The 27,479-nt window shown below is 49.4% G+C and overlaps 2 protein-coding genes across 5 annotated transcripts in view; one reads left to right on the forward strand and one right to left on the reverse strand.

The window, feature by feature from the left end:
• The first annotated feature begins 1,576 nt into the window (after positions 1–1,576).
• Positions 1,577–15,294, forward strand: PSMC1 (proteasome 26S subunit, ATPase 1). Its single transcript, XM_003987910.6, has 11 exons — positions 1,577–1,682; positions 5,662–5,715; positions 6,962–7,058; positions 8,531–8,655; positions 8,905–9,090; positions 9,244–9,372; positions 10,192–10,288; positions 12,482–12,671; positions 13,166–13,317; positions 13,866–14,020; positions 14,942–15,294. The coding sequence occupies exons 1-11, from the start codon at positions 1,680–1,682 to the stop codon at positions 15,074–15,076; spliced, it is 1,323 nt and encodes a 440-aa protein (XP_003987959.1). The 5' UTR covers positions 1,577–1,679; the 3' UTR covers positions 15,077–15,294.
• Positions 6,795–27,479, reverse strand: part of NRDE2 (NRDE-2, necessary for RNA interference, domain containing) — a 56,115-nt gene continuing 35,430 nt past the window's right edge. For 2 of the 4 annotated variants that reach the window (XM_045060367.1, XM_045060369.1), the window contains 6 exons: positions 25,696–25,871; positions 23,357–23,743; positions 21,684–22,612; positions 20,432–20,570; positions 17,522–17,593; positions 6,795–17,070 (listed from right to left, as the gene is read on the reverse strand). In XM_045060367.1, the coding sequence (XP_044916302.1) occupies positions 16,945–17,070; positions 17,522–17,593; positions 20,432–20,570; positions 21,684–22,612; positions 23,357–23,743; positions 25,696–25,871 (1,829 nt within the window). In that variant the 3' untranslated portion in view covers positions 6,795–16,944. Of the gene's footprint in view, positions 17,071–17,521; positions 17,594–20,431; positions 20,571–21,683; positions 22,613–23,356; positions 23,744–25,695; positions 25,872–27,479 lie in introns of those variants that run through there. The other 2 variants (XR_006599917.1, XM_019833480.3) reach the window with 2 other exon arrangements.

Raw genomic sequence — 27,479 nt, forward strand, 5'->3', positions numbered from 1 at the left:
AAAAGTCACTAATGTGATTCTTCATAATCTCTCATCTTCTTCCCAGCCCTACCCTTTTTTTTCCCCTAAGGCAAATGGATATTCCCTGAACGGGTCAGTTTCTGTGCCCCCTTTTCAGGGGAAATCCAAGAAATTGGAAAAAGGGGGGCGCCTGGGTGGCGCAGTCGGTTAAGCGTCCGACTTCAGCCAGGTCACGATCTCGCGGTCCGTGAGTTCGAGCCCCGCGTCAGGCTCTGGGCTGATGGCTCAGAGCCTGGAGCCTGTTTCTGATTCTGTGTCTCCCTCTCTCTCTGCCTCTCCCCCATTCATGCTGTGTCTCTCTCTGTCCCAAAAATAAATAAACGTTGAAAAAAAAATTAAAAAAAAAAAAGAAATTGGAAAAAGGGAGCTAACACTAAGGAGAGTAGGGAAGTTACGTTTATCTACAAAATGAATAGCTAAGAAGCAGGGAGGGGGTGGAAAGACTGGAGCACGTGGTGCTTGGGGAGGTTGGAAGCTGCAAGAGTTAGGGTTACAGAGCTGGCTGTCATTGGAGTGGAGAATAGTGACGGGGCCAGCAGGAGGGAGAAAAGAGATGAATGTGTTTTCTGTGCATTGAGGGGCTTCTTAATGCAAGCCCTCCAGGATTTAAGTTTTCTTAAGTATTATCAGCCTGTGCTTCTTTGAATGTGACGCCACCTCAGGACCTCTACACTTCTTCGGGTTATACACAGATTGCTTAGACATTCCATACAACTCTGGCGTTTCTCTCAGCATTCGTGAAGGGGGAGTTGTCTTGCCCCTCACCTATCATACTGGTTCACATATCATGTAGATGCCAGATTTGTTAGCGGAGATCAACAGTTGTCCAGACATAGTTTTTATAGATGATGATGAAAAGGAAAGAGTGAGTTCCTATTTTTGTACCTGTTGGGTGTTAGTGAAATATTTTTAGCATTTCACAACTAAAATAACTAAATTAATCAGGAGCAGAGAAAAAAAACAAAAAACAAGAATGAATTCCATCTCTCCAGTTCAGCAACAGGCAACATTTTGAGCACCAGTTGTGGAAGTTTCCAGAGGCCAAAGGGATGCTTGCTATCTTTCTAATGTCCTGGTGGGTGTAATAAATGATCAACGTTACCAACCAGGTGCAAGTCTAGTTATTTTAAGACAACATGTGACATCATCACAAGCCACAAAGCATCAAAGGAAAAAAGAAAACGCATCCAGGTAACTCATTAGACAAGGAAATACTCTCAGATGATCACGTCTATTCCAGAGCCCAAATAATAGCTTAAATGTTGATCCAAAAGTTTATGTCACCTTCGCCGTTATAATTCCATTCCAGTTCTTGGAGCAACACGTGAAATTCTTCTCAGTTAAGATTTTTGCAGATTTTAAATATTTTATATCTTCACAATTGTCTTACTTCTTTCAAAGTCTACGTCGTCGTCTTAAACTGTTGACAACAGCCTAACAACTTCGATTTAAAATTTTTTTTCAAGTAAAATATTTTACAAGATTCACGTGTTGCTTCTAAGATCTTTCGTTGCCCCACCAAGCCCTTGGAGAGCGACTCCGTCAGGGAGGGATTTGGCTCCTCTCGGCTTCCGTAGCGTCACTAGGCAACTTCCGCTTCTGTCGGCCGCCTTGGCAGATGCATATCCGGTAGCGGTGGTTCAAGCGGCCGGAGCAAGATGGTGAGTGACTAAGGGTTTCGGCCGGTGGTGGCGGTGCGACGGGGTCGAAGCGACCCGAGACGAGAGGGCGAGGCGGCTCCCCGAGGCACTCGACCCGCCCGCCTTCCTGCCCGCCGGCCCGCTCTCCTCGGGGGTCGGGGGCTCCCGGAGACAGTGCTCAGGTCCGCCGGGGCCGACCAGCGGGCCCGGACCGGGGTTCCTGGGGCCCCTGGCGCGCAGGGTCCCCCGGGAGGGCTGCTAGTGGGGCGGCGGAGCGCGTCAGGGCGCCCGGCTTTGCTCCTCCGTCGCCCGGGGCCCCGCTGACCGGCGCGGGGAGTTCCGGCGGGAGCCTCCCTGAGCACCTGGGACCAGTGCTTTCTGAGCCGCTCAGGTGAAGGGCTGCGCGACCGCAGAAGAGGGAGGGATTCGTTCCGGCCGAGGAGGGGAGAGCGCGGCGGTGGACGACCGCGGGGAGTGGGGGCACTTGGGGAAGGCATTCAAGACTGACGTCTTTGTGACTGGGGCACCTCGGAGGGGAGCCTCCCGCTAGCAGTTGTTCGTTAGTTCAGTAGGCAGGTGCTTATTGAACGCCTGCAACTTTTTTTTGGGGCCAAGTTCTGCTGTAAGCGGTGAGGGCGCAAGAGGTGAGCGTGATTGGCGAAGTCTCTGCCTTCATGGAGCTTCCGTTCTAGACAAGGCGAACACACACACACACACACACACACACACACACACACACACATCGAAAAGCAGACTTGCAGTATGATGGCAGGGAACGGGAGAGAGATGGGTGGGTGGCCAGTGCTATATGGTTGTTTATAGAAAGGGATGGGATGGCTATTTTACATAGGGTGTTAGCAAAGGCCCCTCTGAGGAGGTGAGATTTGAGCAGGGGTCTAAACAAAATGAGAGTAGCCTATGCAGACATCTGAGGGGAAGGGGCTCCAGGCAGAAGGAATAGTTAAGCGCAAAGGGCCTGAGATGGCAGTGTGTTCAGCCTGTATCCTGAACATCAAGAATGTCGACCACATAGTCTTCTAGGTTTTGTAAGGACTTCGGGGGTAATGTTCTAAGCATGTACTAGGTACTTTTCCAGCGTTATTCTCCTTGTCACTGTTATTATTGGAGTAGAGCTGGCACAGTGTTAGTTTCAGGTGGACAACCCAGTGATTGGACGAGTCTGTTCTCTGCTGTGCTCTCACTGTAGCTGCCATCTGTCCCTTTACAGTGCAGTGCTATCCCAGTGCCACTGTCTGTATATTTATATGCTTTATGTGCCGTACCTTTTACCTTTTATCCCCGGGATTTATACCTTTTATAACTGGAAGCCTGTGTCTTCCATTCCCCATCACCCACTGTCTGTCCCTTTCCTCTGGCAGCCACCATTTCTCTGTGTTTATGGATCTGTTTCTGCTTTGTTTTTTTTAATTTTTTTTTCAACGTTTATTTATTTTTGGGACAGAGAGAGACAGAGCATGAACGGGGGAGGGGCAGAGCGAGAGGGAGACACAGAATCGGAAACAGGCTCCAGGCTCTGAGCCATCAGCCCAGAGCCCGACGCGGGGCTCGAACTCGCGGACCGCGAGATCGTGACCTGGCTGAAGTCGGACGCTTAACCGACTGCGCCACCCAGGCGCCCCTCTGCTTTGTTTTTTGATTCCACATACAAGTGAAATCGTGTTGTATTTGTCTTTCTCTGTCTGACTTCATTTAACTTAATACCCTCTGGGTCCGTTAATGTCACAGATGGAAAGATCTTTTTTTTTTTTTTTAATGGCTGAGTAATGTCCATTGTGTTTGTGTGCATTTACACGCCTCACCATCTTTATCCATTGATTTATTGATGGACCCTTAGCTTGCTTCCATATCTTGGCTACTGTAAATAATGCTGCAATAGACATAGGGTTATATTCCAGCATTTTCTTCTTATCCTTACAGTAATTATTATCATCCTCACTTTACCAAGGAGGAAACAGAGACACATTAAGTGGCTGTGCTATTACACAAACCCTGCCAGTCTTTGCTAGAGGCCATGCAGTAAGATATTGGTGTCCAATAGACCTTCGTGATTCCTGGCTACATCTCTGACAAGCTTTGTGATAATAGGCAAGTCACTTAACATCTCTGGGCCTTGGTTTCCGTATCTGTAAACCAGGGGTTATGATTGTGCCAATTTCATGGGGTCTGTAAGAAGTAAACTAGATGATACCCTGAGAATGCACACTGTTTGGCCTAGAGTAAGGGCTTGAAATGGGTATATTTGTTATTGTTATTTGAGACTGAGAAACATCTTGTAAAATGCCCCAGAAATGAAGAGGCTTATGACCTGTACAGGAAGATGCCCTCCTGTGGGGCCAGACTTGCGGGATCGCGAGTGGTAGATGAACCTGGGAAAGGTTAGCTGCAGCCAGTTTGGCAGGGGCCACGTCTGCCACTCTAGAGTGTGGACATTACACCATAAATGCTGGGGAGCAGCTGGAGGTTTTTGAGGAAAATTCAAGGATCAGCTCCTTGTTTCACAAAGGAATAGCTGGATTGGTGAGGGGAGAAAATGCTGTGGGAGAGTGAGTGGGAGGTCGGAGTTCTGGATAAAAACAGAGATGGGTTAAATGAGAGTGAAGAACTGAACCAGATAGATTTATTTCAGAGCCCAGATTTTGTAACCAGGCTGGTCATTAAAATCCTGACCCTAATGTTTCTTGTTCACTGGTGATATTGTATTGCTGAGGAGTTACTGTGAGTCAGGCACATGCCGAGTGGTGTCTGTGCCCTACCTCATCTTCAGTAAGGGGAGCTAGAATCGTCCCCACTTTCTGGTTAAGAATGCTGAGGCTCAGGGAGGTGACCTGCGTGATGGAGTTTAAAGCTGGATGCATCTGATTCCATAGCCCATGTTCTTAGGCTCATCACAGTTCCTCGTCTAAAAACTGGGAATGATAAACCCTACCTTGAAGGGTGGTGTGGAATTAATGAAGTAGTAAAGGAAAATGTCTGGTACAGACTTGGGCACATAGTAAGCACCCCACAAATATTATCTGCCCCAGCCAACAGCACATTTCTTTAGGAGGTGTAAGTATTAAAGGCCTGTACTTTGGACGGCCTACTGCGGTATAACTAACTCTGTGAGCCACAGTGTTTCAGAGCCTGCAATTACCTTCTTCAGAATAAAGCATAGAATTTTAAGAATCCTGCAGGTGGGGAACTATATTTGACCCTAACTCTTCTAGGTAACAATGATACATTGTTCTGTCTTGATAATTAAACTGGTGGTGTATTAATTTAGAGGTGCTTACGTGGAAGTGATTTGAGGGGACTGAGGGCTCCTCTATTCAAGTAAGTTCACTATTGTTTAAAATGCCACCAGCTTTGAGATACTGTTCTTTATTAAGCCATCCCTTGTAGCCGAGGGGTCTGTTTTAAAATCCCCAAATCCCACGAGTGTATTAATACACTTGAGTTCTTGATACCTTAAGGTGATTTAGCTTTTCAGGTTGGGAAGAAAGACCTGCCTGAGAGCCCCAGGCTTTAGAGATGGGAGGTATGTAAGTTGCTTTTGAAAGGAAAGTCTCCTGGGTCTTGGTGTGATCTTAGTAAGGAGTAAACGATTGATAAATGATTGTTAAATAGGTAAAATGACTTAGCTTTGATGGCCTAATTTCATGAAATATACTCACTCAAGTAGTTTTATATTAAAGAATGTCAAGCTCTACTTTCCCCTCAAAAAAGGGGTGGTCTTAGAATCCCAACCTCATTACGATACATCAGTTTCTTAGTAGACTTGTCCTTGATTTAAGATGCAAACAGTTGCAGGGCACACCATTGATCCACTAACAGCTTTTCAGGAAGAAAAGAAATTTCTACGATGCTAAATGTACATGTTGACTGCAAGGTACATCTTAAGTCCAGAAATGTGAAATGGTGTCATGGAATCATGGGAATATAAGGATGTTCTTTTGAAGTGATCACATTCCGAATTTATACCTCTGATTTCTTTTTTCAGGGTCAAAGTCAGAGTGGTGGTCATGGCCCTGGAGGTGGCAAGAAGGATGACAAGGTAAATAAGCCAGATGTGTCTGTGATGTGAGTAAACATATCTTGTGCAACATATCTTGGCTCTCAGCTGAGAAGTTCTTTGGGGACTCGTGAGTGTCAAAATGCAAAATAAGTAATCCTGTAGTTTTTTAACCAGCCTGGCCTCACATACAGTATCCATTTCATGTTGTAGAAGATTGTTGACCTGTCAAGTAAGTAATTATGAATTAATGATTTTTATTTTTTTATTTTCATTTTAGAGAGAGAAAGGGGGTGAGTGGGAGGAGAGGGGAGGTGGGGGGGTTGAGAGAGAGAGAGAATGAGAATGAGAATGAGAATCTTAAGCAGGCTCCACACTCAGTACAGAGCCTGACACAGGACTTGATCCCACAACACTGGGATCATGATCTGAGCCGAAATCAAGAGTCAGATGCTCAAATGACTGAGCCACCCAGGTGCCCTGAACTAATGATTTTTTTTTAAATTTATTTTGAGAGGGAGTGTGGTTGTAGGACAGGCAGAGAGAAAGGGAGAGAGAATCCTAGGCAGGCTTCGCACCAGCAGCATAGAGCGTGACACAGGCCTCAAACCCGCAAACCGTGAGATCGTGACCTGAGCCAAAACCAAGAGTCGAATTCTTGTTTAACCAACTGAGGCCTCAGGCCCCCCACCCTGAATTAATGATTTTTTAAATGTGTAAAATAACACTACAGAGTGTTAAAATAAATTGCCAGTAAATTAGTGTTTAATATCCTCAGATGTGAAGAAGAATTGTCTCATTTCAGCTCAAACTTTTGGTATATAATTCTGAATTCTGACCTCTAGTCCTTATTGAATAGTCTATCATTGTGTATTGTAAAAACAAAGATCAAGAGGTGTCAGTTAAGCGTCTGACTCTTGATTTCAGCTCGGGTCATGATCTCACAGTCCGTGAGATTGAACCCTACATCAGGCTCTGCCCTCACATTAGAGAGCCTGCTTGGGGTTCTCTCTCTCTCTCTCTCTCTCTCTCTCTCTCTCTCTCTCTCTCTCTGCCTCTGATACGGACTCCCTCAAAATAAATAAACTTTTAAAAATAAAAAGATCAGTTACATTCACCAATTGCAGAAGTGTAAAACCTAGCTTTATTTGTAAAAGGAGTTTTTAATAGCATTCTGAAAGATAAGGAAAATTACAGCCCCGAGAAATAGATGATGGCCCTACAGAAGTTTGTGTTTTGATATGATTGGTGTGGTTTTTGTTTTTTCCTGCTGTTCTAAAAATTCAAGGACAAGAAAAAGAAGTACGAACCTCCTGTACCAACCAGAGTGGGGAAAAAGAAGAAGAAAACAAAGGGACCGGATGCTGCCAGCAAGCTGCCACTGGGTAATGGTTCCTCCCTGCTGTGTCGGTTCCACGAGAGCCGTCTGTGTGTGTAGCGTAGAGGTCGGAATGTGGAGTCAGGAAACGGGGTGGCTGCAGCTCTGCTCGCGGGTGTGGCCCTCCTCTGGGCTGCGGTAAAAGCCGTGTTTTGGTGTTAGCAGTGTGCAGACGGTATACAACCATGTCTCGCTTAAACAGCCAGCTCCTCTGAGGTATGAAGAGTGTAGTTTGAGATTAGAAAAGTCAGATTGAGCTTCAATAACTTAGAAAACACGCTTATTCCCCGAAGAAATGGAACGCCACTGTGTTGGAATGTCCGTCTTGGGATTCCTGAACACCAGCTTTTTCAGTGGCTTCATGCTGAACATAGACTGAGATTCAGATCAGGTGACCTGACCCAGCCCACCTCTCTGTCCTCAGCCCGTCACTCCCCTTGCTGTCGTTCACACGGCCCTGCCTTGTGTTCTTTGACTCTTATCCACATTAGGGCTTTTGCCCTTTGCTTAAAAACATTCTTCCCCCCTCTCCTTCCCATGGCTGCCTTTTTCTCATCACTTCGGCTTACATAACCCTCCCATCCCCATCTAAACAAGTCTCTTCCTGCTTAGATGAAATAATTTTTTAAATGTTGGTTGGTTAAGAATGAAAGGAATCCGACAATTTGAAAAAATGAATAATGAGTCAATATGGTATCGATAAAGACTAGGTCCTCAGATTGCCAGAAGAACATAGGAAGTCACGTTGCATGGGTCATTACTATATGGTAAGGTGATGTCTGAGTTCTGTGGGAAGAGGACGAAGTATTTAACACAAATGGCTGGCATATTTTATTTGCTGTTGAGGGAAAATGAAATTAGATCCCTTTTTGCCAGCTGTAGTACAGACGTGAAAATAAGTAAATGAACAAAAATTCAGGAATATATTTAACCTCAGGGAAGGAGAGACATTTTGAGGAAACCTAGGAACCACAAAAGAAAAGATTGGCATTTTTGTCTACATATGCTAAAATTCCTGTGCAGCAGGGGACTTCAAGCCAAAAGAACGCAGAAGAGTGTGGAAAAAATGTTTGCCACCTATGTTAATACCACTGATATCTCACGGTCCTCCTACAAGTGGATGCTTTTGTTCTAGCTAGCATGCAGCATGTATTCTGACTGAACAGCACTTGTAGCTATTCTTATTAGCACCTATGGGGAATAAAACACCGAAGCAAACTATCTTTTGGGTCCTTGAGTTCTTTTTTTCTTATATATAAAGACAGTTCACTTAGTGTATGTCATTTTGTATTAGCTGTCTGGTCATGGAACTCGTCCCGTTTTTACCTGCTTACTTAGAACTGCCAAAGTCTCTCTTCCCTTTGCATTTAGGCACCTGCTTATTAGCTTATTTTAAGTCTTAACCTTTTTTTCTTATGAATGGACTTAATTCATTGCGAATGTCAAGCTCCACATACAATAAAACTTTTTTAATTACAGTGACACCTCACACTCAGTGCCGCTTAAAATTACTGAAGTTAGAGAGAATTAAAGACTATCTTCTCATGGAGGAAGAATTCATTAGAAATCAGGAACAAATGAAGCCTTTAGAAGAAAAGCAAGAGGTAAACTGAGAAATTACTGTAACTTTGATTTTACAAATTGACGGTTTTAGTTATTAAATAGAATTCAGTGAATAAGTGAAATTCAAGCAGTTGACCTGTGCAGGCTCTTATGAATCATAAATTAGCTGCCTTTTAAAAGCACCACCTGCTTTGTAAACGTAGTAAAATCTAGTAACTCTAGTAAAACTGTCAGCATTGTCTACTTTTTAGGTCTAACGCGCTTTTCCTTCGTGGCATCCTCTTACACAGGAGGAGAGATCAAAGGTGGATGATCTGAGGGGGACCCCGATGTCGGTAGGAACGTTGGAAGAGATCATTGATGACAATCACGCCATCGTGTCCACGTCTGTGGGCTCAGAACACTACGTCAGCATTCTCTCCTTTGTAGACAAGGACCTGCTGGAGCCAGGCTGTTCGGTCCTGCTCAACCACAAGGCAAGTTGCCAGTCTCGAAGCCCCGAATTAGGGATGCTTTCTCCTTCCTCTCAGATCCGCCTGTTCGGGCCGTTCTGGTGACTGGCATTGCACTGTTGTAAATGGATCGTGTAAACCTCACGTCCCTGCAGTAAAACTTAACGTTCTCTGTAGGTACATGCCGTCATAGGGGTGCTCATGGATGACACGGATCCCTTGGTCACAGTGATGAAAGTAGAAAAGGCCCCCCAGGAAACCTATGCTGATATTGGGGGTCTGGACAACCAAATCCAGGAAATTAAGGTAGGTCTAGGCACCGGCTCTGGGTTTTTAGACTTTAGATTTCTTACTGCTGCCTCATTTAGGGTACTTAGAGTTATTTTGCATATTTTGTTTTTTCTGTACTGATCAAACAGTAACAGAGCTTGCCAGTGTGCTCTTCTGTAGTTGTTAATACCGAGTTAGGTAATGGAAATAAATGGGTGATCGTTGCTTCAGCAGCTGCAGCTTAATCCTTTTTATATGCAGTGTTTATTGTGTGTGTGAATATATAATGTTTCCATCTGTGTTAACTTCAGCTGTGGCCGTCTGGAAACCTCCGGTGATGTGGGGACGGTGTGAATCGGGGGAAGTGCAGTGGCCATTCAGGTTGGCTGTGGGCCAGCCACCTGCACGGCGTCTCGCCTGTAGGGAGGTCATGCACAGCTGTCCCCGGTCTCCAGCCGGCACCTCTCAGACAGCTCCATCTCTAGCCAGCGTGTCCGTCGGTGTAACGGCAACCAGAAAATCATCCCAGCTCCTGTCTGCAGTTTAAATGGAAAGGGTGTATTTTCACTTGAAGTTCTTTTGCTCAGGAAGAGCTTATTAAATGTCGCTCAAGGCTGGCTTCTGGAAAGTCTGAGGGAAATTGGGAGCAATAGGCAGGGGGCGGCAGCTCAGGCGGGACAGAGGTCCTCTTCAATGTGTCCTTGCTGCTAGAGGAAGTCACCCACAGTGTCTCTAACAGTAGTGAGGTTTTAGCTTATTTTTGTTGAAAGTGAGCTATATTCTTGACGCCGGTTAATGGATCTGGTAATTTTAGTAGGAAAGCGTTTTATTTTTACCGGTGTTTGTTTTCTGTAGGAATCTGTGGAGCTTCCTCTCACTCATCCTGAATATTATGAAGAGATGGGTATAAAGCCCCCAAAAGGGGTCATTCTCTATGGACCACCTGGCACAGGTACGTATGCTCCGTGTTTGACACTCTCTGGGCACTCAGCTGATCTCCTGAGCTACAGTATTAGCTTGTTATAATTAATTCTTGAGTAATGATGCCACAATTCCTTAGTTTAAAACAAAGTTCTCTAAGCGGCATTTTGGACGTTTTTAGAATAAGGACGGAAACATACCTATTACACAAAAGTATATTTATCTGTATAGTAGATGCTTAGAAACTGAATTATCTTAGACTTGAAATTGTAGACTTAACAGACTTAATGTGTTAAAAACAGTAGTAGGAATTGCAACAAAAAACGAACACCAGTAGGCAGCCCCCACCCCAAATGCCTGCTCAGTGTGAATACATTTACAGTTTCTTAGAACTCCTCTTGTATACCTCATTTACATGCTGTAAAACATAAGGCTTTCAAGTATTCATGATTCAAGATTAGTGTGAGTCTATTAAATATACTTTATAAGACAGGAAATAAACCAGGATGCTCAACCTTGGCTGTACACTAGGATCACCCTGGAGCTTTAAAAAATACCAGTATTTGGTCCCACCCTGAAAATCCCGATCTGCATCTGGAGTGTGTGGCCAGACATCAGAACCATGGTGGAGAACCGCTGATTTAAAACCTATTCTGTGCTGTTCAGATTAGGTTCATTCTCTGGTCCATTGGTACTGAATGAATATAATACTGTATACATAGATGAAGATAAAAACACATATATTTGGTTCACCGTGCGACTAGTTGACCTGAGTAAGTTGTACAGTCCAGGACTTAGTACATCGCTGTGTAAATTCCAGAGGAAGCAGTTATTTGAGTGAATTGAAACCACGTTCCCAGGAGGATCCTGAGAGGACTGGGGACTGCCCACAGTGGAGGGACTGGGAGACAAGTGGAGACAAGCTCCGGAGGCTTGGAGCTTCTGCAGCCTGTCCTCTTACAGCCCAGGAAATCAAGTGTCAGAGAGGCCAGTGACCACTAGCCCAAGGCCGCGGTCGCTCTGGGAGTGAGCTGGCAACAGGGCTGAGGCTGGAAGAGAGGCCTCCTTTGGTGCATGTGCACTGCTGGGGACCGATCTGAGGAGCTGGGGTGAAGCACAGGGTGGTGGGCCTGACGGGAGGAGGAAGAAGCCGGTTCGGTGAGCCCTCTGGCTACTGCAGTGCCACAGCAGCTGGCCTTGGCCGTTTCTGGACTGAAAGATGCCACCCACTTAGAAAGGTCCTTTTTGTCTTCTGTTCACCAGCCCTAGTCGGTTCTCTTGGGGAGTCTCCGCACTTTAAGCCTTCACACCCAGCCCTCTGTCTGTCTCACCACAAGGATGTCGTGGCCACATCTTGTAGTAAAGCTTAGCGCCTCGTCCTTCTTCCCACTTGAACTAAGTCTGTGTTACTCCCCGGCAGCCTCCTCCCCTTCCCCCGCGGGCCTAAGGTTGGTCCTTTACCAGCCCTGCTCTAACTGCCACCGTGTCCTGATGTTCCTGCTTGGCCCTGTGCCCCTGTCCTCACTCACCATCAAAGGGGCCAAGGTCTTCCAGCCCTAAAGTTCACAAAATGGCTGCCAGATCTCTTGGTTTTGACCTGAAATAGAAATTTCAAGGAACGGGGTAGGACTGGAAATGTTTGAGATCTTCCCTGAGATTGGTGAGAGGAAGTTCCTCACAAGGACACAACAGAGACTGAGAAAAGTCTGAAGAGCTATCATTTGTGGGTTTCACTGGGAGCTGGCCCTGTCTCAGCTGAGCCTCGGGGAAGCCCAGCCAGCACAGCCACGACTCCTCGGGTGGCCCTGGGGGCTGCAGGCCTGGTGCTAAAGAGTGTTTCCTTAGGTCAGACGTAGGGTTCTCAGGCCGTTTTTCCATCACTGATTGTTTCACAGAGTAGAGTTTGGATCTCAAACCCTGGTGGCATGCGTCGGGTTAATAACTTGCAACTTCTATGCAAGTTCGAATAACCCAGTAAAGTGTATTTTCTGACACTATGATGATGACTTTAGGAAGATGGTTAAAAATAATCAGAACGTTCTGAATTTCCTCTTATCTGCCTTGGAGAACATAATGTCAAGACACTGGAATGGTGGCATGCCTTTTCATCGGAGGGATCTGCCCGTTTTTTATGCCCGTTTTAGGTGGTAGTGACAGGGTTTTCAAGTTAAGACAGCACTTGAGGGTTTTTTCACTTTGTCTTTCTTTTTCTAACCTAAAATAGGTAAAACCTTATTAGCCAAAGCAGTAGCAAACCAAACCTCAGCCACTTTCCTAAGAGTGGTTGGCTCTGAACTTATTCAGAAGTACCTAGGTGATGGGCCCAAACTCGTTCGGGAGTTATTTCGAGTTGCAGAAGAACACGCGCCATCCATCGTGTTTATTGATGAAATTGATGCCATTGGAACAAAAAGGTACATTTCTCTCTTTGTGTCATTTAGAGGTAAAGACCTTGTAGCTCTTGTCTGAGAACGATCACGGAGCACTGCCTGCGTGGCCCGCACATGGGTTTGCCTTGGCTCCTTCTGTACGCGGCTGTGGCTGCTTTAGGCTCTGCTCCGGGGTGCCAGGTTGGCAACCACCCGGGAGTCGTGACCGTCTGGAGATTAGTGTGCAGCCATGGCTTGAGTTTCCACTCTGAGCCAGGCGGCATCTGCACTCTGGGGACACAGCCATTGTCACAAGGCTTTCCAGGAGCTCATGGTTGGGTCGGGGGCTCAGATACCAAACGTGCAATCTGAATTAATGATGCCATCTCAGGCACAAAACATCTACAGTTTAAGATTATGTGGTGGTTGGGAGGCTGTGCTGATTTTGTTGCTAGAATTGAGGGCATCAGAGGTGTTTTTATAATTCCCCTTCAGCAGGAGATCAGTTCGGTTTTCATCCCTTCTCTTCTTTTTCAAAGATACGATTCAAATTCCGGTGGTGAAAGAGAAATCCAGCGAACAATGTTGGAACTGTTGAACCAGTTGGATGGATTTGATTCAAGGGGTGACGTGAAAGTTATCATGGCCACAAACCGAATAGAAACTTTGGATCCAGCACTTATCAGACCAGGTCAGATTTGCTTTTGTCCCATCACAGAGAATGAGTGTGTTTATATGTGTTCGTGTTTAAGTGCACTTTCAGGGGATTTAAAAGTGATACACATCAAGGCAAGTACATTATTGAAGTGTAGAATGACTTCCCAAAAGCTGCGTTCCACTGAGGTAATGGCTAAGAGCATGATGTAGTAGGTGTAGTGTGGCCCTTTTCATCGCAGTCTTAAGTTGTGACCGTTTCTCTTTCCCGTAATGAATATTCTTTTTTCTGAAGAAATAGCTTCTGTGATAGCTCCAGTTAATTTTGCATTCGGGTAGCACCAAAAGCAGCAGTAGCTAGTTTGTGTGTTTCTGAAGGTACCAGAGGAGAGAGGATTTCTTTTAAACGGGATGAATTCAAACGTGGATATTTACAGAGAGCAGTGTTCACTTTTCAAGATTTGGACCCTTCCCACAAGGGAAGTTTCCCTCTGAAACTGCAGGTCTGAGGAGACAGGCTTCCCGAGCCACAGCGGGCCTGGGGGGAGCCACAGGGGTGTGACTGGAAACCTTTTATACCCGCAGGCCGCATTGACAGGAAAATTGAGTTCCCCCTGCCCGATGAAAAGACCAAGAGGCGCATCTTTCAGATCCACACAAGCAGGATGACGCTGGCCGATGATGTGACCCTGGACGACTTGATCATGGCTAAAGATGACCTCTCTGGGGCCGACATCAAGGTGAGAACCTGGGCTGGACTGTACCTCTTGGTTGTGTGTGCACGTGAGGACGTTTCTTCCCGGATGACCAGAATTAGGGCGAGGCTCGGCAGCACTGAGTGTGGGGCCAGCCTGCTTTGTATGTGAGGACCTGGGTTTCTGTCAGGTAGGGGTAAGTGCCACGGTCAGGTAGGGACGGCGCGTGTGGGGCCTTTTCACGCCGGTGCCTGCACTGAACTGCGTATCATTGGCATCTGTAGAACTAGGTTAGTGTCTTTGTCGGTAACTTCAATTTAAAGAGAGTTTTTAAATTTTGCACCAACTTTGTATTTTAGGAAATTTGAAGTCTTCAGAAAAGTTGCAACAGTAGTAAATGCCCACATACCCATCACCTCAGTTCACCAAGTGTTACTGTTTTACCTCTTTGCTTTATCATTCTGTTCACTTTCTTTTTTGCTGAACCATTTGAAGTATCCTGAGGGTCACAACCAGATAGAAACTTAGTGCTGAGATTGTGGTTTTATCACATCATGTTGTGTGGGTTGTTTTACTTTTGGCAAGTGTTGCGAGACAATAAATGCAGTAAATGGGGAGATTTCCATTTAGCCAGAACGCATGCTCTCTCCTCAGTGTAGGTAGGCGAACTGGACGTGTGCTCTGTTGCCGCGAAGTTTCCAGGTGTAACGGCATCTGTGGCCCGGGAACGTGGCTCCCTGTAACGACAGTGGGGCGTTGGTAGAGCTTCCCTCCCAAGCCACTCCGCCGGGTAGACCCCGAGAAAATCATTAGAAGGCTTCAGACATTCACAAGATCTCATCTTTTCCCAAATGGTTGAGGCAGTTTTAGTGTGGGCGTCTTACACCTTATTTCAAAGTAGCTCTCGGAATCATTAGAACACAAAGTCTTTCATTTTCTGAACATACTGTTTGTTCTTTCTCACAGGCGATCTGTACAGAAGCTGGTCTGATGGCCTTGAGAGAACGCAGAATGAAAGTAACAAATGAAGACTTCAAAAAATCGAAAGAAAACGTTCTTTATAAAAAACAAGAAGGTACCCCTGAAGGGCTCTACTTGTAGCGACCACATCTGCCTTCAAGGAAACGGTCGGGGTGTCCCGACTCCTCCGAGGGATGAGGCTGGGAAGCCGCCCAGAGGAACCCACGTTCCCGTTGGTCTTTCTTAGCAAAACCTCCCGTGTCCCTTTTTGAGCGCGGTGTGTAGGGTGCCCGCCAGGCTGCCCTCATGTGTTGGCCACATGCAGTGCTCTCCCCCCCAATAAAGTGAGCGCCTCCTCAGTTTGTCCCGTTTCTGGAGCCTCCACGCCAGCCGCTCAGCAGCCGGTCCAGCATTAGGTGGACCAAGGCGTTAGGGAGGCTTCTGGGCGACGGCCAGGAGTGTAAACCTGAACACCTCCTGCCTTGCTCTCCTCCCCAGAGCCGGCAGCAGGGCTGGACAACAGCAGCCGCAAAGCCAGCGGTGTCTGCTGTTTAAGCAACAGAGGCCGACTGTGTGGTTCTGGCTTCAGAAGGAAACTCCGCTTTCCCTTCTGGAAGGTCTGTGGAGCATGAGGGTTCTAGCATCCTTTGGGCAGGAAGGTATTGGCATTGCTAAGCAAGGTTCCCAACAGGAATCTGCCCTGCCTGCTCATTCTTAGGTTCAGAAACCTCACCCCCCTCAAGGGTTCTCAAAACCTGTTAGAGGTCCCCCTTACCTTTCTTCATCCATTTCCGGCACTTCTCCCCTCTCTGAACAGTTCAGTCTTGAAGCCGCGAAGGAAGTGGGCAGATCGAGGCAAGCGTCCACTTGGCTGGCCAGCCACCTTCCTCGGGTGCCCTGACCCGCCGCCCTTCTCCCCAACCAGTGTCCGCTGGTTTCTAGGCAAGATTCTCTTCCACGACACGGGCTTCTCTGGATGAGATGCCAAAGAAATACAACTTCAGCCATTCTAGAGATCACGATAGAGTCAGCAGCTGTCCGCGTTTCTCTTAGAGCAGGACCTCAGGGAAGATAGAGCAATTTCCTCCCAGTTCAGTGTCCTTAATAATGACTGCAAGGCGTGTCCTTTTCAGAAGAAAGTGGTCTGAATGTGGATATTTACGTTTCGTTCCATTCATACCCTCAGAAATCAAAACAAGAATGTGGCCTGGCAGGTCTGGGTCTGGGCCTCTGTGTCACAGCCCCCAGGCAGGGGTGGGTTTGGTGGGAAGGCGCTGGCTCCACTCTGCACTTCTCAGATGGCCGCCTGCACACTCCCCTGCCACAGGGGTCCTTTGGGCAGCACCCCCACACTTGGTGCACGTGAGTCCCCAGGGGGTCCTGTTCAAGTGCAGGCCCTGACTCAGAAGGGCTGAGGTGGGCCCGGAGGCTGCATCTCTAACAAGCCCCCAATGATGCTCCTGGTCCACAGAAGGGAGGTGGCATCAAGAGCCTAGCAAATAATGAGAAACGTTTAAAATGGGAGCGAGGCCAGAGCACCAAGTTTTAAACGGCTCTTAAGGGCAAAAGCTGCTCTCACCAGCTGCGGGGAGAGGTCCGAGTGCTCAGAAACCAGACCTTTCCTACCACGACGGCAGGACCACCAAGGGTGCCAGTGGGGAACGTTCACGGCCGGGCAGAGGAGTGGAAGAGACCTCCCGCACACCAGCCACGACGGGTTTAGTTTTCACTTGGCAGGATTGTTCCCTACGTACACACATTCACATATACAATATGTAAACAATGGTTTTGTGTCCTTCACACATCCAAACAATGTGCAAGAGGTAAAAGACTGATAACCCAGACCCAAATTACTAAGAATTAAGAAACTTGAAAGCGGAGGTCTCGTGACACATGCTCACACACATGCGTCCCTGTCCTGCGCATCCCGGCTCCGGTGGGGGGGGGGGGGGGGGGTCGGGGGCGGGGCAGGCGAGAGGCCCGGAAGGCAGGGCCCGTTCCCTCCTGGTCTAGTCCTCCAGCAGAAGCGCCAGCTCCTCGATGGGCAGGCGCACCCGGAGCTCCTTCTCCGTCATCAGGTCCAGGACCTCTTGCATCTCTTCGGGGAAGTGCTCCACGGCGTCCAGGTACAGCACCTAGGGCCAGGGGTCCAGCGCTAGCCAGCTGCCCCCACGCCACCCCCCACAGCCTGCGCTCCCCTTTGGCCTCACTGGGCAGGACGCCCAACTCACAGAAGTGGGGTGGAAGGGGTGAACTCCAGCAAAGCCTTCTCTTCCCGAAGTGGGGTCAGGACTAGGTGGACATCTCTGTCCCTGTGTTTGACACCTCCTGACCGGGCTTTGGGACACAGACCCCAATGCTTTCAGCATCTGGGCTGAGCTTTGGGGAAATGACGGACCCCTTGCCCACAGCAACGCGCAAGGAAAGGAAATAATCGCCCATCAGCTGAGGCTCCACGGGGGACAGCTGCACGATGAAAGGGTCTGGCATGGGCCCTGTCCACAAGGACACGGGAGAGGGGCGGGCACCGAGGCTTGGCGGGAAGGTCCCTGGGAATGTGCGGATCTCGGGGGCTCTGGAACTTACCTTCGCCCAGGGACAATTCTGAAGTGCTTTGTAGAACACGCCTTTGCTCCTTTCTTTGTTTCCTAAGGAAACCTGAGACAGGGGGCAAATCACAGAAATGATTACTTGAAGCAGAGAGTCTAGGGCTACAGAAACTACCCTGTGCTAATCCACCTGGGGGCTCGGCTGCAGTGGGCCAGCCCGTGGGGAAGGGCTGGTACCGCCACCATGGCGTGTGTTCCGTGACCCGCAGCACCAGGACAGGACAAGCACAGAACTGTAGAGGACACGGCTGGTGGAGGAGCAGAGGGCAGGGGTGTGGTGCTCAGGTGGATCCGGGATTCCGAGGGTCCCTCCGGAGGCTTACGTACTCAGCACCAGCGCGGTGAACCAAAGAGGCTCTCGTACATGCTGGCCTCTCAATATGTTCTAACTTCTGCTAGCGGTCAATGGGAAAGAAGAAATGAGAGCTGAGGGTAAAATGCAATCCGGTGACCACCGGCTTGGGTGCCCCTGCTCCCTTTTCTGTTAGTAAGACTGACTTCATCGAGCCCACAGCACCAGCGGACCGCTTTATACACTCTAGTTTCTTTCCCAATTGTGCAGGTACGTGATCAAAACACCCGAAGAATCTTGAAAATGATGGCAATTTCGGGGCACCTGGCTGGCTAAGTCGATGGCGTGTGCGTCTCTTGATCTTGCGGCTGTGAGTTTGAGCACCATGTTGGGAGTAGAGTTCACTTAAAATTTTTTTAAAAAAGAACGAGGGGTGCCTGGGTGGCTCAGTTGGTTAAGTGTCTGACTTCAGCTCAGGTCTTGATCTCCCACAGTTTGTGAATTCAAGTCCTACGTCAGGCTCTGCATGCTCAATACAGAGCCTGCTTGGGATTCTCTATCCCTCCCCAACTTGTGCTCCCTCGCTCTCTCCAAATAAATGGATAAACTTAAAAAAAAAAAAAAAATTAAAAAAAAAAAAAGAACTGTAATTTTATCCAAAACAAGGTTCAGTGGGAAAGCGCTGGTTACTGTGTAGGGAGAACAGCACATTTGGAACCGCCCCCCAAACAGGTTTTAACCTAAGTCCAAACCTCAGTGGGAAAAGTTAACTGTTTCCCCAATTCCTTTCTTCTCCTGTACTCGCCACGGCCAACAACAAACTGTAATTCTTTCCATCGTTCTCCCAAAGAAAATAAGTGAGTAAATCCACATGTGCGCACACGCACCTGGAAAGGCACAAAGACACAACCAGCCAAAGCACCAGCCCTCCTTATGGAGCCGGCTCCCTTCGGCCTCTCCCTGCACACGCGGCCTGCACCCCAGCATTCTGGCCCTATTCTGATTTTTCTCCCGGGTATCAGAGCCCTGGGAACCGACCCGGATGCCTCAGGAGCTGTGAGAAGAAGTCCTGCTCTAACTCGGCTCTAACTCCCCCTCAGTCCAGTGCTAACCTTTCCAGAAGGAGAAATCCCACAAAGGCCCCCATTCTTTTCTCCCAAGTCAACAAGAGTTTTTTTGTCCAAAATCCGAATCTGGCTCATGGAAGATCTTTGTAAAAAATACACCCGGTCCACCTCGCACCACCCATCTCTACCGACCAAGATGGGAGACGTTAGAACTGGCAGACGCGTGAGCCATCGCTTCTTACGCTTCAAGGTCTTTCACTTGCTGACCAAGGCTCGCGTGGTAACGGCGCTGGAAATGTTAGGAAGCGTCTCATCTCCTTCGGCTGAGTGGCTCCTGTGGCTCCACCCACGGGAGCGGAGGTGCACCTGGAACCCGTTCTGGCCGCTGCCTTGGCTGCACCCCCGGTTAACAGGCCGCCACCACGAGTGCGCCGTGAACACCACACCAGCACCTGGACTTCTGAAGGTTTCCACGTCACACACGGGCGTCAAAATACCAAATCTGAGCTCTGGGGTTTTTTAAATGTCACAAAAACACACAAACTTTTGCGGTAATTAATCTTGATGCCGACTTCCGCCCACAAGGAAGCGCCTATTTGTCCCCGGTGGGCCAGTAGGCGGCTGTCCCGGGATCACGCGTCCTCCCAGCCACTCGGGCCTTTCAGAGGTCGGGGGGAAAGGGGGGCACACCCACATGAATTCTGAGATCTGCGAAGATGGGGGGAGGCCCAGAGCTCTCCTAATCCGTAACTTACGTGCTCTTTACACCCGACTCTGTCCTTTGTCAAGTGGAAAAGTCCACAAACTTTGTCTTAAGTTACCCAGTGGAAACAGAGATAAGGAAGATCACTCCTGGCTTCTGAAAGCTACGACGTTCGTTACAGATCACGTGGTTTAGTAGCCTTCAGCTCAAACACTGAAGTGGCCTAGAAGCCTAGGTTTCTAAACTGCCATGCAACGTGGCGGCAGACGTGTTGTGGCAAATGAGGCCCGTTCCGAGGCCAGGTCCCGAACCAAAGGCAAAGTTGACTCACAGACGCTTGAAGCCCAGGACCCAGCCAGCAGCCCCCACACGCACAGCAGCAAAATTAAAGGGAACTGCACCATGTTCAATCACCATGGTACTTTTCAGTGAGACAAAGCTTCTCTGGAGAGGTCGTTGTAAAAGCGACATTCTAGGGTGAATCTTACCTTTCGTGACAGAACAGAATCAGGATCTGGGAACTCTTATGAACAGATGGCAAAGAACTAAGGTCTCTTTCCAATGAGAGCTCAGACCACTTCCAAGTTGCTGACTCAACAAAGTCAACCCCAAGAGATCCACAACCCGCGACCTCTTGCCCAGTCCTGAGACACCGGACGTTAGTCACCGGGGTTCCCATGACGATTAAGCGAGGCCACGGAGGCGTGAGGGCGAAAGCAAGCCCCTGCCAGCTTTGCCAGGAGGTGGCGACCGGACGCCTCTAACTTCTCACTTGTGACGAAGCAAAGCTCGGCATAAAAACAAAAACTCTACATATTCTCTTACCAAAAAATTCAGGTACATCCTCCACAGTAAGGGGCACTGGCTGCCGTTGTCGCTCCGCAACGCATTTTCAAACAGGGCTCTGATGCGATGTGTCAAGCCGGTCTCGGGAATTGTGGCGTGCACCTCTCTACCATCTACCCTGCAAGACACAGGCTCACGTGACTTCGAGGCCACTTCTCGCACCCACGGCGCCACAGGAAGAAGAGGTACGTTAGTGACGGCAGACAGCAGCATCGGCAGGACCAGAGTGTGTCAGGGATGGTGCTGTCCCAGGTGTGGGGGCGCTAGGGGTGCAGAGTACAGACATGATGTGGCCCCTCCGAGGCCAGAGGAAGGCAGCGTCCAGGGTTGTGTGTTTTCTACACCAGAGTCTGCCTAGACGTCACCCGCAAACTCCTTGCTCTCTGTTTTCTAAAGAAAGCCTACCCTCTGATCAGCGGAATGCAAATTCTACCTTATGGGGAGGAAAGTCCTTTCCATTTAAGGAAAACAGAGTGACTAAAATCCCAACGGAAGAAATAAAAAACGAAGTGAAACACCGTTCAGAGGCAACTCTGAGTAGCCAGCTTCTACGAGGTCAGGGTGAAGCGACAGCAAAGATCTGGAAGGAACAATAATGCCTAAGCTAAGGTGTCCCCAAGACCACCGCCCGACCTTCAGTCACAGACACTGTATCAAGAGGTAACAGTTAAGCCTGATACTATTACCATCTGGAACAACAACAGAGACTGATAATTCTTTCCTGCTCCCTCTGGACTCAGCACTCACCTCAGCGGCCCCTCCGAGCAGCCCTAAGAGGCAGGCTCTCAACTGTTCCCACGTTACAAAAGGGGAGCCCGTTAGAGGTGACTGGACTTGCCCAAGGCCACACGGCTGATAAGTGGAGGAATTGGGATCTGGATCCAGAGTCCTACTCCAGGCCCGGGCTCTTGGTCCATGTGCTCTTAGCACAGCTCCTCGGACAGCCGAAAGCCTGGCCGTCACCGCCCACAGGCCATAAGCAAGGTTCAGGATCCCAAAAAGCACGGCCTAGGGAGGCAGCCACGAAGGCCCCTAATGAAAGCTGTGGCCACTGGCAAGGCTCTTACTCCTCTTTCCACAGGTCATCCGCCATCACCCGGAACATCCACGGCGGGCGCTCCAGCACCGGCCCACACTCACTTCCGGATCCCTGGGGCCCAGCAGGGCAGTGGGGACCCGGCAGGCGTGCCCCAAAGGTCTGTGGACACACGAACAAGATGTCTGTACTCACCTCTGAACACTTTCCACCAGTCTCTTCCTCATTTTCTCGGCCTCGATCGCAAACAACCAAGGCTCCAAGAGTTTGGTAGACCTGGTGACCGCGTCGAAAAATCTTCTGGTCTCACTGGCTGTGTGGGACCTGCTCTGAATCTGCACGTATGCCCGCCAAAGCACCTGGTTGCCTGGGTACAACCTTAACGCCTCGGAGAGAGCCTGTCGCAGAGGAGCCAGGGGGTAAAGGCTGACTTTCGTGTGGAACCTGAGCAGGCTCGTGTGCATCAGCGTCACGGCCTCCAGCGCGCCGTGGGGGCCCTGGGCGCGGGCACCGTCCTCCGGGCCGGAGCCCCCTGGGGGAACAGAGCCCTTCAGTTTTGCGAGCACCTGCTCGTACACCCGCACGGCCGCGTCGATCCCTACGGTCAAGTACTGAAAGAGCATGAAGCATTTCACCAGGCTAGTCAGGTGGTCGAAGGAGTCGCTAGGAGCCGGAGCGGAGACACAGCCGTCGCCCAGACAGTCCTGCAGCGCGTGTTCGTACGCCTTCCGAGCTTTCAAGATGTGAACGGCCAGCGCCTGCCCGGAGTAGGGCCCGCAGGGCCCCTGCTCCGTCAGCCTGGTCAGTACGTGAACGGCTCGCGCCGTGGCGGCCCCTCTCGGGTCCGGCAACAGCTCTGCCTCCAGCCCGGCGTAGAGGAGGCCGAGCTCACACAGCTCACGGTCCCTCAGGTCTCTGCCCCCCGCCATGCTGAGCGCCGCATCGAACACCTTCCTGGCGTCCTCGGTGTTGCCAAGCAGCCACTCCAGATGTGCGTACTGCTTCCAGAGGCAAAAATTGTTGCGGTTTTCCGGCTCCTTCAGGAGATTTTTGGCTAGTTTCTTGCAGTTCTTTCCCTGTGACTTTAGCCTCTTCTTGTTTTTAGTGTGCAGACACCAAATGACCTAGACGTAAAAAGGAAAGGACTCCCGAGTGCCCTGGGATTTTACGGCAACCCCCCTGTACCGTCAGGGTTAGAAAGCCACACAGGTGTCGACACTTCCCGCCTTTCTCACGTGTTTGGTAAACCCTGAGGCTCCCTGAGCTGGGAAACAATTCAGGATTGTACCGAGGCCACAGGCGCCCCCACACGACTGCATCCGAACCTCTATAAACAAGGCTCGTACACCCCGAGTAGTCTCCTCCCGTGAGAGGTGGCCACCACATCTTATCAGACAGATGCAACCTGGTGTGTGGACCGGCAGCTCAGGCGTCAGAACTGTGGGTGTTAAGATTCACTACCGACTGGTGACCGGCAGAGGGCAGAAGAGCTCACCCTAGACAAATATCTAGCGAACGGATATGAGGAGCAGGGTCAAGTAGCTTATTTTATCTATTTTAATAAACCCCGAAATCCTCTAACCCCTGCTTACGCTTAGGCCTGGCTGTTCACACTAACTGCTCCCATAATCCCAGACATCTGGCAGCAGAAGTGCGAACACAAACGGCCCCAGTCACTGGCAAGCTGCACCCCCCCTTCCTCCTGCCCTCCCCCCGCCCCCCGCGGCCCCTCAGCAGGGGCAGCCACACACCAGGGGCCTCTGGGGTCCCTGAACAAGGAGGTGGTGTGGCCCAGTGCTCCGAGGAACACCAAGAGCCCCGTGATCATGTACGAAGCCCCCACGTGGGGTGGAGGAGGCCAGAGTTACCTTCTCGATCTCGTACCGTAACCAAGAGAAGCAGAGCTGAGACCTCTCCCGGCCTGAAAACAAAGGCATCACAAGGTGAAAGATGTTGCGGATGAACTCCTCGCCCTCTCGATTGTGACCCCGGGTCCAGCGCCGGCGGCCCAGTGGGTCTGAGCAGCCAACACAGCTGACACCGGAAAAGGAAAGGTTGAGAAAAGTCAGTGGCATTTCGTCATGAAGCCCGTCATCGAAGATGCTGTTCTCATCCATGGCCAGGTAGAGGCAGGAGGCTGGAGGGCTGAGGCCAGAAGGCACGCCCAGGAACTGCAGAAAGGCCACAACCAGCTGAAACTGAAGATCCTGGCTGGAAAGACGGATCATAGACTGGGCAATGTCATCAAACAGCACCTGCAAGAGAGACGAGATGAAGGGGCCTGCTCGGGAGCTCGGTTTGTCTACTGTGACAAACAGGGCTTCGTGACTTTCCCCACAGCTCTTTTTACGTGGATGGGCTAATGACTCGATATTATTCAAATTAAATTTTAAACGGACAAGAGCTGGGTTTCCTGAAAGATACAAAAAAAAAGTCAGAGGCCTCACAGGGCTCCAGAGAGCTGGAGGGAACTGTTGGCAGGCTTAAGCCAAAACCTTCCAAAGGAGCCTAATGGATTCACAGAAAATCTAGAATCATACTCACTTCTGAAAGCACACATATTTGCTTTTGTGGTTACTCTAAGTTAACGATAGTTAACACTGTTTATTAAGATAGAAAATAATTTTATTATTTGGTGATTTCCTTGTACAAAATTGTTTTCGGAAATGAAAACTATGCCCAAAAGGAGATAAAAAGTAGCAAGGCAGGAAGGAAAGGCAGCAGCCATGGACCACGAGGTAAGAGCAATTAGAAGAGAGAACGCTAACTGCAAATGTCCACAGATGATTTCATGCAGTAACTTGAAAAGGTAAGGCCACGGAGACCAGCCTTTGTCTGAGGGCGCTGCTGACCTGCTTGGTCCCTCAGCAAAGAGGAAAGCAAAGCACGAGCATAATAAAACTGGACGCCCTGGGGTTCTACTCGTCAGAACCGTCAGTTAATCAGAAAGCTGTTCTACTCCAGGCTCTGATTGGAGGAAAAGCTAAGGGACAAGGAACGGCTCACAGCAGCAGTTTGGTCCAGAGACGAACTTCCAGAAAATGGCTGGAATTCTGAGCCTTGAGAACGAACTTCTGGAAGGGTGACCCTGACACCTCCCGACACAATCAGCTTCAGCCAGAAAAGGGACTCGCCTGGCGATGGGCCATTCACCAAACATCCGAGAGTGGAGTGGAGGTTTCCCTGAAGTCAGCCCCTCCTTCCTGCGCAGAGCTCCCCACTTTCCTGATCCTAACTGCAGTCTGGCCACCCCATTCGCCACACCCCAAACATTCCAGGCACCCATGCTGACTCCTCTGCCTGGAGCAGATCTGGCTTCAAATATTCACTCACCATCCAGGAACATTAGCTGAGCACTCACCCCAAGAAAAGCACCGTCCACGCACTGTGACCTGGCAGCAGGCAAAAATCCCCACCCTCAAGGCAGGTAGGTTGTGAAGGTCACAGACCACAAACCAGGCCGAAGCCAACAAGCCTCGCCACTGCAAACACCCCCCCGGTCTGTACCTAGAACATGCTGTGAGCCACGCAGTATAGTTGGTGTCTTACGAAACTGGGTCAGTTTCAGGTCTCAAAATAGAATCTCTTCCTTTAATGTAAATCGTCAGAGCTGCTGGTCACTAGACGCAGCGCAGCACAGACCAAGTCATTCGATGATAGTAAGTGAGATAACGTGAGACGTAAGTCAAGGACTCGGTAAGTCAAGACGTAAGCCAGGACTCGGTAAATGCTACTTCCCTCCCCAGCAAGACAAGCGGTACACTGACTGTCCCGACACGGCCTCTCCATCCAGGTCCTCTTGTCTTCTGAAATCAAACCTATCTGCTGTACCTCTGAGGATCCCAGAGTGCTGCGGGGAAAGTGGACGCGGTTAAAGAATCTAGGACGGCGATACCACGTTTTAAAACCCTGAGTCCTCAGGCTTCTGTGTGAAAAAGTAACTGAATAACCTGGAAGACAATCTCCGGGGAAGCCTGCCCTCCTTACCTGGGGACAGGAACTACCTGGTCAAGTTCCTCCAAGCTCCCACGCCACCAGTGGCCCAGGAGGTTCCCACAGACAGAAACAGGAGCAAAAGCTAACACATCCCAAGCCAGGCGAGTGCTCAGTGAGCTCAGCAAGCTTCTTTCAGGTGACCAGACCCCAGGGGAACGGGGAGAAGGCAGAGACCCCAAGGCTGGCCTCCCTCCTGGGCCGGGGGACCTGCCTGTCTCTCTGGATCCTCACAGTCTTCCTCGGTTTGCTTCTTGGTCTTATCAGGGCGCCACGGCCGCCAGTGCCTCTCGTCTCGGGACCGCTCGGTGGCAAGCCAGATCTGCCACCTGGGCAGACTCTTCTCTCTTATTTCCTGGTCCTCATCTTCTGGCTCATCATCATCATCATCTAGACAAGAACGGGACTTTTAGCCCCCCTCACCAGCCACGGACACCCAACCGCTCTGCTACGCCAGCTGCTGTGGGGGGCCCTGGAATGCCATGAGGAGTAAGACCCAGGCCCAGCCTTCTGGGACACTCAGGGACTCAGAGGCACCGAGGGACTCTGCTATCATCCATCAAATCCCCAAAACTCCCTGGAAGATTGGCCAATGAAATCAGATGATTTTTAATGCTATCACAGCAATTAAAATGGGAATACGCACATTATAGAATGGCACTGCCCAAGAGGACTTTCTGTCATAATGACATAATATGTACCCATGTGTCTAATACGGTAGCAACCAGCCACGTGACTTACTGGGCCCCTGAAATGTAGCTGATACCAGAACGAAATTTTTTATTTCATTTTAATTAAAATGGCCACGTGGGGGCGCCTGGGTGGCTCAGTCGGTTATGTGTCTGGAACCGTCTGGCTCTTGGTTTCGGTTCAGGTCATGATCTCACGGTTCATGGGTTTGAGACCTACATCGGGCTCTGCCGCTGACAGCATGGAACCTGCCTGGGCTTCTCCCTTTCCCCACTCTCTCTCTCTCTCTCTGCCCCCTCCCTGCTCGCTCGCTCTCTCTCAGAATAAATAAACTTAAAATAAAATGGTCACATGTGGCTAGTGCCTACGTATTTGGACAACACGGTTCTAGAACGCTAAATGATATTTAATGACAGCACTGGTTCAGCCTTTCTAAAGCCACCAGAATTTTCAGCCAGTGGCCTTATGACTACAACTGGTGTCCACTTCTCAAAAAAAGGTAATTCAAGATTATCCTGTACTTTCATTTTGTTTCCTAATTTTGAACATGCAGAATGGAAGAGGAGAAAAGTTCAATATTTAAAAATAAACAAACAGGATATATACGTTGGTACAGCCACACAGAAAACAGTTGGCAGTTTCTTATAAAACTAGACACGCACTTATTCAAAGACCTGGCAACTATAGTCTTTGGTGCTGATCCCAGAAAAATGAAAACCTATGTACACACTAACACCTGCACACTAACACCCACGGCAGCTTTATCCATAGTGGCCAAGCCCTGCAAACACTCCAAATGTCCCGCAGTAGTAGGTGAAACGAGCTGATTCGTCTACACCTACTATTCACAGCAAATGTGAATACACTATGGACGCGTGCAACAATTCAGACGGATCTCAGGGGAATGATGCTAGGTGAAAAAAAAGTCAATCTTAAGAAGTCACACAGAACACAAATGTTGGTGAGGATGTGAAGAAACTGGAACCCTTGTGCACAGGTTGGGGAGAATAGAAGATGGTACAGTGCTCTGGAGAACAACATAGCGGTGCCTCGGAGAAGTTTTTAAAACTACCGCATGATCCAGCATTGCCGCTTCTGGGCACACGTGCAGAAGAACTCTAAGCAGGTTCTCAGAGACACGTGTACTCCATGTTCACAGCTGCAAAAGGTGAAGCAACCCAAGTGTCCGTGGACAGGTGAACGGATAAGTAAAATGTGGATGCCATTCAGACTTAAAAAGGGGGTACTGAGGGCCGCCTGGGTGGCTCAGTCGGTTGAGCGTCTGACTTCAGCTCCGGTCACGATCTC

This window comes from Felis catus, chromosome B3 (assembly GCF_018350175.1).
Source record: "Felis catus isolate Fca126 chromosome B3, F.catus_Fca126_mat1.0, whole genome shotgun sequence".
Classification (NCBI taxonomy): domain Eukaryota; kingdom Metazoa; phylum Chordata; class Mammalia; order Carnivora; family Felidae; genus Felis; species Felis catus.